The sequence below is a fragment of a genome, unplaced genomic scaffold (genome assembly GCF_019419815.1).
Source record: "Pyrus x bretschneideri cultivar Hongxiangsu unplaced genomic scaffold, Pyrus_bretschneideri_v1 Contig12, whole genome shotgun sequence".
NCBI lineage: Eukaryota > Viridiplantae > Streptophyta > Magnoliopsida > Rosales > Rosaceae > Pyrus > Pyrus x bretschneideri.
In genome coordinates this window covers 2,886,775-2,901,150 of record NW_025999413.1, presented here as the reverse complement: position 1 = coordinate 2,901,150, position 14,376 = coordinate 2,886,775, and the positions used below count along the sequence as shown (strand labels likewise).

Genomic DNA, 14,376 nt, shown 5'->3' with positions numbered 1-14,376 from the left:
AAATTAATACCCACTCGATATAAACAACCTACGCACATATTTATGAGTAGTTAGTGATTCAATTCCGCTTATTATTTCTACTTGGTGAAAATGCTAGACGTTTGCTTATTTCTCCTTCGACCAAAATAAAAGATATCTCAGCTCAACTGACTATTGAGTTGGTGTAACACTCAGCAACATAGGATGTTTGGTAGCTCGAATTGCACTGACTATTTCAATCGTATGGGATAAATAGTCATCGGATAGTACTGACTAATTAATCAGACGTTTGGTGCAATACCGGACTAAGACCGCATTATTTATATAGTGTTTGGTATACAACATTTCTTAAATACAGTTTCAGCAATACACATATGAATTTAAGCAGAATTCCAAAAAAATTAAAAAAATTTATGGAAAAATCCAACTTTAGAATCCTTGTAAAATCCACACACAGATCAACCAAAAACAAAATCCCAAAAATAAATATTTTTAATGGTTGGAGCCCAGATCATTTTCCTTGTCTTCGTCCTTCTCGTCAAAGCCCAAAAATCAACCATAATCAGGGAAAGTCAAGCTCCCTTCCTCGGCTTCGTCCTTGCCGGCAGAGCCCATATGCAAATTGCTATCCTTCTCCTCGTCAGAGCCCAGATCGAAGAATTTGAATCATTGTCTTCCTTTTTCAACCCATGGAAAATGCGATTAAAATTGTTCTTGTCATAGATTGAAGGCAAACGGAGGATGTGATAGGGGTGTGTGTGTAAAGGAGAAGGGAGGAACAAAGAGAGAAAAAGAAGAAGACGATGGAGACGAACCCGTACGAGGGATTAGAAACCAGACAACAATAACAGATGTCGAAGTTAGCGTGGATAAGCATCAACTCAAAGGTAGCGAAATAGTGATCCCTAACCCAAAACCCAACAAGGGTTATGCTTCAAAAGTCGTGTACTTGATTGAGAAGCTAATTGTGAAGTGGATGTACGACTGTTCTCAGCCTCACCAGTGCCTCGCCGGCAACTTTTCTTTGGTGGTTGATGAAACTCCTCCCACCACCAATCTCCATTTCATCGGCCATCTTCCTGTAACTTTGTTTCTCTCTCTTTCTCTCTTTGTCTCTCTCTCTTTATCTATCTTAATTGAAAGCAAGCTTGAGATGTGAGAGTGGAATGAGAGCACTGCTAATGAGGGGTAGAGTGAGCAAGATGATCGACCAGACTAATAATACAGAGGTTTTATACGAGATAAATAATCGGGTGTGAGGGGTATAAAATAAGTGGGCCCGGATTAAATAATTCGGTGCTTATTTCATACGAAGCTCACCAAACACTCATTTCGTATCATTAATACTATCCGATAGTACTATACAGTATGTCAAATAAGGCCTAGGAGCCCCTTTTTTAGTTCTCAAGCATAATTATCAATTTATATTCTTTAAATTATGTAATAAAAAAAATTAATTCACGACGAGAATTCAAGGATAAATAACAATAATTATCTCCCAAACCATATAAAGATTTACTTTTCTCTCACAAAATCTAAACATTTACTTTCTAAGAAAAAGAAAGTAACTTGCTACCAGTTATTTTCATTTAAAAAAAAAAACACTTGATAATTTAATAATTAACAATCATATCATATAATTCATAAAATATAATTTAAATAAATAGTAACGTGGCGTTACCTAACAATAAACCCCCTCCACCAAACAAAAACGGCGTTCACGAGGACAAGACGCGCGTCGCAGACAGATTGACCCCCGTCTCTTATCGATAAAAATCCTCCCACCTGACGTCCCCAGTTCCCACCCAACCCGACCCAAACCCACAATTTTCACGGTCAAATCTCCCACACTTTCTCGACGCCCAATCACCCCAATCGCTCTCTATCTCTCTCCAAACCCTAACCCCCAATCCAACTTGGCCCACCCGTTCTATGCCCTATGTCGACATCGGGTACGCCGCAGTTCCGGTACACGCAGACGCCGTCGAAGGTGCTCCACCTCCGCAACCTCCCGTGGGAGTGCGCCGAGGAGGAGCTCATCGAGCTCTGCAAGCCTTTCGGCAAGATCGTCAACACCAAGTGTAATGTCGGCGCCAATCGCAATCAGGCCTTCGTCGAATTCGTATGCTCCTTCTCACCTTTCTCCGTTCTGATTTCAGTATTGTATTTTCTTTATTAATAAATTCATTAAATTTTCCAAATTTTATGATATTTAGCTTTGGAATTTTCAGTTAGCTGCGTAATTTGTGTGAGTATACTTATTTCTTGTAAAGATTTAATACAAGCCATTAAATTTGTTATAAATTCACTAAAAATTTCCAAAATTTATGATATATGGCTTCAGGGTTATCCAGTTAGCTGCTTAATATGTATGAATATTCTTATTTCTTGCAAGGATTTTATGGTATATCTTTCGCATCGCTCAATGTTTATATGGTGATGAATGTGATTATTAATTTTGCAGGTAGACCTAAACCAGGCCATAAATATGGTTTCGTATTATGCTTCATCCTCGGAGCCTGCGCAGGTCCGTGGTAAAACCGTTTACATTCAGTATTCAAATAGACATGAAATTGTCAACAACAAAAGTCCGGGAGACGTACCCGGAAATGTCTTGTTGGTAACCATTGAGGGTGTTGAAGCCGGCGATGTGAGCATTGATGTTATTCACTTGGTAAGTGTATTTTGGCAAACATTTGGGCATATCTTATAATATATTGCAAAACCTTGTTTCAACCTGCCTGTTACATGTCTAGAGATCATGAAATGCTGAGTTGTTTTCTAAGTCACGGGTTTCTGGATAAACATTTACATTTAATTTACGTAAAGCAGATTTTACTTTTGCCCCTTTTATTGAAATCAGTTGAATCACAGATGGTTATGCCTCTTATTTAAATTCTTTTGTTGGAAGCAGTTTGGAATTATTATCATGTACGTCATACTCCTTTCTAAGGTCACGCATATATGCACAGGTGTCATTCTGCACTTATAACTCATCTGTTTGGAATTTTTTTGCTACCCATAGTATTTTCATCATGGAGGGTTTCTGCTGTTGTCTTGTTTCCGGTTAGTATCAATGTAATACGTGTATGATGAACTGAACCAATTTTCAGGTGTTCTCTGCTTTTGGCTTTGTTCACAAGATTGCTACTTTTGAAAAAGCAGCGGGCTTCCAGGTTTGTATTGGATGATCTTTCTTAGTATTGCATATGACTTGTAATCGAGATGCTTCGTGCTTCATTCTTATTCTCTCATTTTAATTTTGCAGGCATTGATTCAGTTCAGTGACGCTGGCACTGCATCTATGGCAAGGAATGCGTTGGATGGAAGAAGCATACCCAGGCAAGCAATCTCCATATGCTCCCTCCTCCCACCATCATTTTTCTCATAGAGATCAGTACATCTGGAATAGTGTGTATTGTTGCTAATTTTGGCATGTAATGCTTTGCATTTAGGTACTTGCTTCCAGAGCATGTCGGTTCCTGCCACTTACGTATTTCTTATTCGGCACACACTGATCTGAACATCAAGTTCCAGTCTCACCGAAGCAGGTAAGAAACAGAACCAACAGGCCAATAATCTTTCTTTTTTTCTTGCTGGTTTCATTTTTCTGTCTCCGATTGTGTCTATTTCTACACTCTTTAGTTGATTTTATTGTGTGTTAAATCAAATGCTAATTGGTGTGTGTACCTTTTTCATCTAGGGATTAGTGAAGCCTGGTAGCCAGAACACAGATGTGTTGTCATGTCCATTTAGTAATTCCTTGATCTTACATATTGGCCTTTATGTATTTGTTAATTTCATTGTAGTTAGTGTTGCTCATTTAATATTGTCGGAAATGTTCTCTTCTGCCTTGATCTTACACTGTCACACTCTACATTTTTCTGTTTTCTTTGCCAACACATTTTTCTTGTTGGGATGGCTTCTTGTCAGTGTCTTGTATTTGCAACATACTCCTCTTTATACTAAATGATTGCTTCTCATTCTACAATTAGAAAGTATCTGTAATGTATTTTAGAGAACCCAAATTGTCTACTAATGAGAATTAAATACTGACTTAATCGTTCCAGTATTTAATGAATTTAATAGTATATCTAAAAGTTGAGGACAACAAGGTGATTAACAACACTGCCACCGATCATCAAACTTCACTGAACATCATCTTTCTAGCTTTTTTGGCTGTCTTATTATGGTGTTAATGCCTTGCCTTTATCATTTAATCATGGCCATTCTTAATAAGCATTCTTCAATTCGATATCTATCTTTTTTTTTTTTTTTTGTAAAACGATATCTACCTTTTTGTTTGGGCTTCAAATTGGCTTTACGGACTTGTTTCTACTCTGAGGCAGTTTTTTACACTCTGACATCAGTTCACGCATGTAGTTTTGGCTTAATTTGTATGATTTTTGTTGCATTGATCCTGTAGGGACTATACAAATCCGCTCCTTCCTGTAAATCCTACTGCAATAGAGGGAATTATGCAGGTATCTTCTTGCTTTTAGAATATTTACTTAAACATATATTATGTAGTATTGGATATTACTACCGAAGCCCAACATTGCTCTAATTTGCTGCTGTCTCCAGCCTACTGTAGGCCCTGATGGAAAGAAGAAAGAGCTGGAGAGTAACGTGCTTCTCGCTTCAATTGAAAATATGCAGTATGCTGTCACAGTGGATGTTATTCACACGGTTAGGGTTTTCACCTTTCATGTATTTTTAAGTGCTCAATTTACTAAGAGGAGTTGTAGATATCATGATCCTTTCTTGTATGCTACAGGTGTTCTCTGCGTTTGGCACTGTCCAAAAAATTGCTATATTTGAGAAGAATGGTCAAACACAAGCATTAGTTCAATACCCTGGTATGTCCTCCTTCAATACGACTCTTTGATTTGTCACTGATCTTTGAGAATTCGGCTGTGGCTAACTTTTGCGTTGTTATTTTCAGATCTCAATACAGCAGCAGTTGCCAGAGAAGCTCTAGAGGGACATTGCATATATGATGGTGGCTATTGTAAGCTTCATCTATCATACTCTCGTCATACTGATCTCAATGTAAAGGTATAAATGTGAGTTTTTGAGTTAAACTGTTCATGAGAATAAAAATAAGGAAATTGTAAAGACATCCTTAGAAGAAAAAGCGGATTTGTTCTTGGTCGAAAAACGATTTGGTCCTTAAATGTATGCTTCTTGACACTTACTTTTCCATCTGATTATCTCAATGCATTCCCAAAATATCTTTCCTGAGATTTTGATTGCTTGTGTTTATTCTTACTTGCAGGCGTATAGCGACAAAAGTAGAGACTATACGATTCCAGATGCTAGTTTGCTTGCGGCGCAACAAGTTTCTGGTTACCCTCCTCCTCCTCCTGGTGCTTGGCAGAATCCTCAAGCTGCTCCAATGTACCATGGCAATGAGTACAGTGGTGCAGCTTCTGTGCAGGCCCAAGCTCCTCCAGGACAGCCCTCATCATGGGATCCAGCCATGCAGGCAGGCAGATCAACGTTTGTTTCAGCTCCTAGCACCTTTCCCGGTCAAACATACCAGGCATCATCCGGTCCTGTATATTACTCTGCAGCAATGCCAGCGGGTTCTTCGCCTCTCCAATCAGGTCCAGCTGCTTCAGGTATCGTTTCTAGGGGAATGTCTCAACCAGGGATTCCACCCAATGTGCGACCCGGTGGTGGTGCTTCATCTCCAGGCGTTCGGCCTCCTGGTGCCTCACCATCGTACTATGGCCAATAGGATGTAGTGTTTTGTTTTCTATAAACGAATGCTGGGTATTACCGGGCTCATCTTTTGTGCTTTTTTTATCGTTGGGAATGTGTCCAACCCCAAATTCGATTTGCAGTGTGAAACTCAGCACTGCTCTGCTTTGATTGGAACCTGTTCTTGTGGTTTTAGCTTGAATAGCCCATATATATTATGTTGTTTCTGTAATACATTTTTGTGTGTATCCACACCTTCAATTTGAAGTCCTGGTAACCTGAGAACGGTTTCAATATGCTTAACAAAAATTCGATGACCCGTTAACTTATTCTTGGGGTTCTGCTGTGACGGTTTTCTTAGTGCATCATGCATTGTCGTGTGTTTAATCTTCAGCATGATGGTGCACGATTCGTTTGGACCGCAACGCTGACAGCCACTGCTGCTGTGGGCCGGTAGCATACGATTTTCACGATTTCCACGAACCCTATGGAGAATTCAACCAACCAAGTAAATTCCAAAAGCCTGTAATGTAAGGTCAATTTCTGGGTCGGCCTACTTCATTTAAAACAAGAGAGTTGTGCAGGCTTGTGGTTCAACACAACACGAACAACTTTCTCGCAGTACCAGTGGGGCATGTGGGTCCGCACCTAAAGTTGATCAAACTCCGTGATCAAACCGGATGGCGGAGGAAAACTTAAGTACAACCGAGCGTCTATTCCTTGTGCCCATCTTTCTTCGAGCGAGGATCATAAAGTAACGTACACTGATTGCGCCTAAGATTTTGCCTCGATGGTGACTGGAGAGCTCGAGAGCTGTCGGATCTCAAACATCCCAATGTGAACCTGTCTCACGATAATCTAGTTGAAAAGTCAACAAGATTGAACTCTTTGCTCAAATTCTAATGCTGCAAAACATCCTAGTTAAACACGTATCAGAAAGCCAGATATTAGCGTTAAGTATATCACCACATGAGTACACTTGCTATACAATAATGACGTTATTCAAAGAATCTGTCTTGTAACTGGTTGTATATCATTTTGTGCCTAAATTTTCGAAACGATTAGCTTCGATCTGACCGTTGTTTTTTCGTTGGTTGTAATTTTTGTTAGTCTTGCCATTAATCAAAAATCGAAGTTTGTGTGTTTCATCTTCATGCATGGAAGTCATTTTCTTTCGTTGCATTTTTAAGGAGAGGTAGGAAAAGAGAACACATGTGCCTTTGTTTATGTCGGCAGTAGATGTTTATCATCTCAGGAACATGGCAAATCTTTACTTAATAGTTAATACTTCTGTAGAGTTACTAGTAATTAGTATATTGCAAATTGTAAATCCCCATTGATGGTTAAGTATTACGGGAGTGATTTTTACGATTCCATTTTTATCTTCTGCACTCTTTCTTTTTATTTTGTTCATTAATTCTCATCGATTATCTAATCCATTAGCTAGAAACGGAAGATGAAGATGTAGAAAGTGAAAATGAAGCGCATAAATTGCTACCATAGTATTATAAATGTTTAATTAATCAGTAGTGAAAAGTTTTAAGAATAAGTCATACATCAAAGAAAAGACCCACAACTTTAAAATTGTACGTACCACTTAAGCATCCAAATGCTGTCAATTAGTTGGTTTGTCCTTGCAATTTCATACAAGGTCTACCAAAATCAACTCAAATAATTAAGAAAAGTTCTTTCACATATATACATATGTGACATTCTGGTCATGTTAATTTACTATGCAGCATTGGCTAAAAATATGGTTCCTCTATGTGGATTGGTGATGTTGTACCACATGCCAAGTTAAAAGTTTACTAGAAATCTATTATCAAAAGTTAACTAAATATTCAAAATGGTTTCTAGGATTGTAATAACTCTTCAATTTAGTTTCTGAGATTTAAAATTGATAGAAGTGATTTATGAGATTGTCCAATGTCAATCATTTTGGTCCTATAAAAAATCTCTGTTAAATTGAATAAACCACCAGTTTAATTGGAGGGGCTGATTTGATAAGAATACCATCAATTTGACGGAGTTTTTCATAGAATTACCAAAATGATTGATAGTGTACAATCTCAGGTACCATTTTTATCGATTTTCAATTAAGGACCGAAGTGAGGAGATATGACAATCTCAGAGACCATTTTAGCTAAAAAAAACCTTTTTTTTTTTTTTTTAATTTTTTTTTTAAAATCAATTGGAAGGGGAGACCGAACTTGGAAAGCTTTGAACATTAGAAAGAGAAAGTAGACCGAGAACTATATATATAGTTGGTCAAAAGTCATACCCTTGTTATGGTCACAATAAACTTGAGCATGATCAAGAAATTGACTAATGACGTGTTTACTTATTAGTAATGATAGAGTAAGAAATTGAAAACTTAGTAATAACGGGAAGTAAAGAATGAGAATCAGGTCAATTACCTCATTGTAAATCCAATTCTTAGAACTAACAAAACATATAAATAAGAAGCTCCAAATTAGTAGTGTGGTAATTTACCTTTTTGGTGATGTAAATGAAGGACAACGAAGGAGATAGAACATACATGTTTTGCGTTTATTACTCGATTTCACCTAGGCAATCCATATGTCATATGCCCGGTCGGAGGTACACACAAGATTAATTAACTGGAGCTACGAACTTTCTGAATATATTTAGCTGTGCATTGGAGATTTGGAGGTTAATATCTAACTATGATATGGTCTAATATATGGTCTAACGGTTTCTGGTCGAACTTGATTATACATTATACTACTCTTTGTTTTTGTTGATACATACCGTTAAATTAGCATGTATAATCTAACTTAATGGCTTAATTTAGGAGTGTAATCTAGGGTCTGATGCACATACTTGTGCTATTAATGAAGAAGCGTAATCTTACCATTCAGAAAATGTATATACATCAGTATCTGTAATTCTGTTGTTTATGTGTCACGTGAGGTGAAAGATATACACATTGTGACATGCAAATTAGGGTTTGTCTCTTTCTCTTTATGCAACATCATGTGTTTAATGTATTAACTGTTATGTGAGAAGAGATAGACGTTTATATGTACAACACTTGATGGTAGGGTTTCTATCGTGTTGCTGCACATGCATATGTATTACACGTTACGTCACATTCAATAGGTATTTGTCAAATTAATGATGGAGAATTGCCATCACATGGCGTTTGAAACGCAAATGCATGTGATCGAGAAGTATATATGCACGGATAACGGAAGCATGCACCATATGCATCAAACCCTAGCAACAATTTATTGTCCATATCATCATCAGTCGCAAATATTGGCCATTGATTTCAGCGTTTTGTGAGTTCAGTTATGGTGAAAATGATGCGTACTAACACAGTAACACTTGGAGTTGGGTGATTGATTAGGCCACTGTCTGGTAGGCTTAGCTTAATTTGCAAAACTGTTCAACATGGCTCAGAAAGCAAGTGTCCAAATATCCAGAAAAGCAAGCTCCTCATATAATATATATATATATATATATGTGTGTGTGTGTGTGTGTGTGTGTGATGCAGAGTGAGTGAGTGAGTGAGTGGTGCAGACATACGCTAACATCTGTCTTCCGACATGTGCAATTGGTGAAAGCCTTGGGCTCTGCCTTGTTGACCATGAAGAGCAATCTAAACAACTTCCAATCACACAGTTTACACTAATAAAAGAATAGCTTCAGTTGATTTTTACTAGGGAATGAGCACAAATAGGACTGAAGGTACACTAAACAAAGGATAAAAGAGCACTAAATCTTGAAATTTATATACGATTTATTGTTTGTTTAGTGTATATACTGCAGACTTACATATAATAAGTCATTGCCAATTCGATCTATGCATATTAAACCCTAATTCTTTGTTTTGGAACAATTAGCGTTATGATATATATTATCTAATGATAATAAGGTCGTTGGTGTAGATCGATCACTGAGACGAGAAAACTGAAAGCATTAAGGCCCACAAAATTTCTTGCAAAGATCCTCTGTCTTCACCTCGACTAGACAAGGTTTCTATTCTTTATGAACTTGATCAAATCCAGGTGCAGATGCAGAATAAAGTTTCTGGACATAAAGGTAAAACCCACATGCATGACCACTTAATTTGCAAAATGGTTGTTTCTATTACACACCACCATATGTATTGGACAAGGATACCCCCATAGCTTTAAAGTCATTCACTCTATATCTATATATAGTTTGGCTTGTAATAAAATGGTATGTATCTTTCCCATACACCATTAGAGATTCTTAGCTATGGGGTTGTATATCTTCTTGTTTTTAACTCTTATTACATGGCTTGTTCATGTGATGGCACGTTCATGTGATGAGAGGAATAAATCCGATGAACTATATAATCAGTTAAAAAAAAGAAGATAATAAACATGAAACATATAATTTATACATGTGCTGTTGTTAACCCATCAATGGTTGGTCTGGAATGAACGGAATTTATCAGCAAAAAAAAACTACAGCAAGGTGAACTTTGTTGCAAATGAAAACATGAACTGATATCAATAAATTTGGAGTTAATTTGGACAGGAAATTCCACGTGGCAGGTAGATTAAGTGTAAATGTGAGTAGCTCCTAAAAATTTACCATCTTCAGTACCTTGTCTTCAGGACCAGATTATTTTACTATGGGAGGATAAAATTTTGAGCAGGTAAGGAGTGTCCAACCACGTATTCGTGGGGTATCTCTCACAAAGCATACCCCACGCATTTAGTTCTGTATCGAACTCCACACTAGTCACAGCCGTTATGAGAATTGCCCTAAAATTAAGTAGCTCTATCGAAATTTCTCTCCTATCTTGTTACTAGGAGGGTTGAGCCAAATTTACTCTCTGCCACTGCCGCACATTGGTTTCAGTACGGCAATTGCCAAATGGTGGAAATTAACTTGAAAACCACGCGGTTTGAACCATAAAAACCGCTCTCTCAGTCCCCAAAAACTGCATTAATTGATTCTACAAACAACAGATATCGTGAGAGTCCCCAAAACCACTTAGCAGCATGCATGGTCCCAACAGCTCTAAAATTGTCAGCTATTGTCATTTCAGGTGCGATGTTGACTGACTTCTATTTATTCTTCTTCAAAAACTATCAGACCCCCACTCCCTTCCTCTTCATTTCCTCACTACTTCATCCTTTCAAACTTCATCATATCATAATTTCCTCTTTGTAATAATTCTCTCTTTCCTCTTTCTCTCATAATTTCACTTTCTCATAAATAATACAGTAGTGTACTATTTACTACTAGCTAGTTTTCTTATATAAATATTAGTAACATTAATGCTAGAAGAGTTCATAACTTCGTACTCTCCTTTTTGTTCAGGAAAATGGCTTCCTTGAGGATTCTTGTAATTGGGTTTCTCTCACTTGTCTCTTCTGTTAATGGCTACTATGGAGGTTGGTCCAATGCTCATGCAACCTTTTATGGAGGTGGTGATGCTTCCGGCACAATGGGTATGCCTCGCTCTATGATTTTGATTTAATCAACCAAGCAGTTGTTAGCACTATAAAATATTCATAATGTACTCCTTCATTCGTTACTTATTTTCATTAGACAAAACTGCATGATGACTATTTCGAAGTGCCAATAACAGCAGCTTTGTCTAATCACTTATGGTAAAAGTAATACTTATACTTTTCTGCTATTTCTACTCTACTTATTTGGGCAAGCAATTAATTTTATAGGAGGGGCTTGTGGATATGGGAACCTATACAGCCAGGGTTATGGGACTAACACAGCAGCTCTAAGCACTGCACTGTTCAACAATGGCTTGACCTGTGGAGCATGCTATCAGATCAGGTGTGTGAATGATCCACAGTGGTGCCTCCCTGGCTCCATCATAGTCACTGCCACAAACTTCTGCCCACCAGGTGGCTGGTGCGACCCTCCCCAGCAACACTTTGATCTCTCTCAGCCTGTCTTCCTCCGCATTGCTCAATACAAAGCCGGGGTTGTCCCAGTTTCCTACAGAAGGTAAATTAAATCTTACACATGCATAATCCAGCAAAGTTTAGGGTTCTATCACAAAATGTCTAGGTGTTATTAGTTGTGGAACCACTTATTATTACTATATTTTATTTTGTCAAGTTTCCGACTTGTTTTTCCGATGTGTTTTGTAGGGTTAGATGCAGGAGAAGAGGAGGCATAAGGTTCACAGTCAATGGACACTCTTACTTCAACTTAGTCCTTGTGACAAACGTTGGTGGTGCTGGTGATGTGCAATCTGTGGCCATCAAGGGCTCGAGGACTCGGTGGCAAGCAATGTCAAGAAACTGGGGCCAAAACTGGCAGAGCAATTCTTACCTCAATGGACAAAGCCTCTCCTTTCTTGTGACCACCAGTGATGGCCGCAGACTGGTTTCTTACAATGTTGCCCCTCCTAATTGGTCATTTGGTCAGACATATACTGGGAGACAGTTTCTCTATTAGTTAATTATATCTCTCTGTGTGTGGTTAAAAAAGCTTGTTTTACTATTCCAGTTTGTTTAGCTACATGTGGTAAAAATGTAAGGGTAAAAGATGAAAAAGGTTTGCTTATAAGGTAAAAATGGAAAGGGTTTGCTTCAAAGTGAGTGACCTTTTTCATTAGATTATAGATTTGTGAGTTTTTGCAGGTCATGGCTGGAATTATGCTGAAGCCTCATGGCCATATCTGCTAGAGTGAAAGAGAGAGAGAGAGAGAGAGAGAGAGAGAGATCTAGCTTGAGAGAGAATCTGTATGTAAGGCAGTCTGGTAGTGGAAATTTACCACTCGCTGTTAATTCATGAAGTTATGAATAATAAAAAGAAGAGGGGTTTTTTTTTTAAGAATTACTACCAGATTAGCAAATGTTATAAACTTGGGCTGCCTATTGTGGCCCTTTTAATTACATTCGACGCGATATTAATCTAAACTACTCTAATATATGGACGAAATTCGAACTATGTAAAAAGAGCATGGACACTGTTCTGACGAATTGACCTAGTCAAGATCTACAATTACATTCAAGATTATAACTGAGTGTAAAAGATGGAGCCTACTTTGTCTGAAAGAAAAATCTTCAACTTATGCCTCGAAAAAAGAAGGAAAACCCCAAAAGAGAGTACGTATATTTTGTCATGTATCATCCATTTTAGTGCAGATGGTGAAATATTTTGGAGCTGTTTGCTCTTGTAATTATCAGAGTGAAGACAAACGCTCAACTGTTAAAAACAAAAACAACGGAAAGTACGAATGGAATAGAACATGGTGTCTCCAATCTCCATTCATTCATTGAGTGGTTGAAAAGTTCTTTATGGGATAGAAGATTTTAACTCAGTTAGGTAAAAGTGAGGAATGTTTTTGGTGTAACAGATATGGAAGGCAAAGACACCGACACTATAACACATTAATGGAGCCAGTGCTCAAATGAGAGATGGGGATAGGGTTAGGGTTTCAAATAATTGCTGCAATTAATCTCTATGGGACTTCTGATTACATTTTTGTGTTTGGTCCTAAGGTAGGTAAAAGTGAGGACTTCTTATTACAATTAATCTCTATGGGACTTCTGATTTAATACAAAAGGGAAATTCTTGGCTGTCATCTCCTTATACTTATCACCACGTGATGTTTATATCATGAGAGGGAAATATATATCGGTTGTATGATGATGTCTTAAATATATTGTATAGTGTTAATTTTAAACAATATATCCCTGATTGTATGCTAGGATTCCCAAATATACGTTTTTATGCTTTACTTTGAACACCTTCATTTTTCTCGTAATTGCACTGGTAAATTGTATCACATCAAAGTCACAACCACATTGACATCTAGGCAAGCTGTATGCAGAATGCAGATACCAAACTGCGATGCAAATTTTCAAGTCAGGACAACCACATTTGACATATATATATATAGCTCGAATCTTTTGGAATTTTTGGTGCTTGCAATTTTATAAAGTCCAAGGAAAAACACTTATCCCGTGACTTGTGGGAGATAGAACCGGTTACGCGGCAGATTTTCTCACGGCATTAGCTGTGGCAATTTAGACTTAGATTTGGGGCAACTACTTGATCCGAATTTGGAGTGCATTGATGATTAGTTTGTAGGTCCTTATGGACTTATGGTGCGTGATAGTAAAAGGGCACCTAATGTTTCATCAAACTGTGTGAGCCAGCTCACCAGCTGGTTGGTTGCATGACATGTATGGCCATCAAGATCACAAAACCGATAGTGTTCAACTGATCATCAATGCCAGCAACATGCAACTCCCAGAAATGCTAGAATTAACTGTGCGTTGTGATCGGATCTGACCATGCTTATAAAATCATAAAAAGAACAACGTCCAAAGCCGACTCACACGAGCATGCCGCAGCTGATAACACTTTCCCATTCAACACACCTAATGGCCCTTATTTTAAGTAGAGTGGACTGATTTTTTTCAAAGACTTGTGGGTTGGGCTTGATCTTTGACTCAAGTGTAGGAGGGATTTTCGGTGTGTCTAGAATACAGGGTAGTACACCAAAGTCATTATACAAGTGGAGGATACTAGTGTAGAATTATCAGAGAGACGGGCCATACAGTCCACTTCCAACAACACCGATACTGTCTCCAACTTGGTAATTACCACCTGCACAATCCGTTAGGTGTGGAGTTTTATCACAAAAGGTCTCGGTGTTAGTTAGAGTGGAGTTATGATATTTAAACTATTACTTATCTTAAGTAT

The 14,376-nt window shown here is 37.9% G+C and overlaps 2 protein-coding genes across 6 annotated transcripts; both read left to right on the top strand.

The window, feature by feature from the left end:
• Positions 1-1,790: 1,790 nt before the first annotated feature.
• LOC103964993 (polypyrimidine tract-binding protein homolog 1) lies at positions 1,791-5,919 on the top strand. 4 transcript variants are annotated; one of them, XR_007255951.1, is made up of 10 exons: positions 1,791-2,101; positions 2,444-2,653; positions 3,093-3,155; positions 3,248-3,321; positions 3,435-3,530; positions 4,406-4,463; positions 4,564-4,668; positions 4,757-4,838; positions 4,925-5,157; positions 5,258-5,397. XR_007255951.1 is itself a non-coding variant. In XM_009378008.3 (10 exons), exons 1-10 carry the CDS (start codon positions 1,919-1,921, stop codon positions 5,720-5,722), a joined length of 1,449 nt encoding a protein of 482 aa, XP_009376283.2. In that variant the 5' UTR covers positions 1,791-1,918; the 3' UTR covers positions 5,723-5,919. The 4 variants fall into 4 exon arrangements, 3 of the variants coding, with proteins under 3 accessions (XP_009376283.2, XP_018507353.1, XP_018507352.2); XM_009378008.3 differs by having other exon boundaries at positions 4,925-5,037; positions 5,258-5,919; XM_018651837.2 differs by having other exon boundaries at positions 4,925-4,990; positions 5,258-5,400.
• Positions 5,920-10,610: 4,691 nt separating this feature from the next.
• Positions 10,611-12,498, top strand: EXP8 (expansin-A10). 2 transcript variants are annotated; one of them, XM_009378007.3, is made up of 4 exons: positions 10,611-10,735; positions 11,011-11,141; positions 11,373-11,661; positions 11,808-12,498. In XM_009378007.3, exons 1-4 carry the CDS (start codon positions 10,689-10,691, stop codon positions 12,115-12,117), a joined length of 777 nt encoding a protein of 258 aa, XP_009376282.1. In that variant the 5' UTR covers positions 10,611-10,688; the 3' UTR covers positions 12,118-12,498. The 2 variants fall into 2 exon arrangements, with proteins under 2 accessions (XP_009376282.1, XP_009376281.1); XM_009378006.3 differs by having other exon boundaries at positions 10,678-10,856.
• Positions 12,499-14,376: the final 1,878 nt, after the last annotated feature.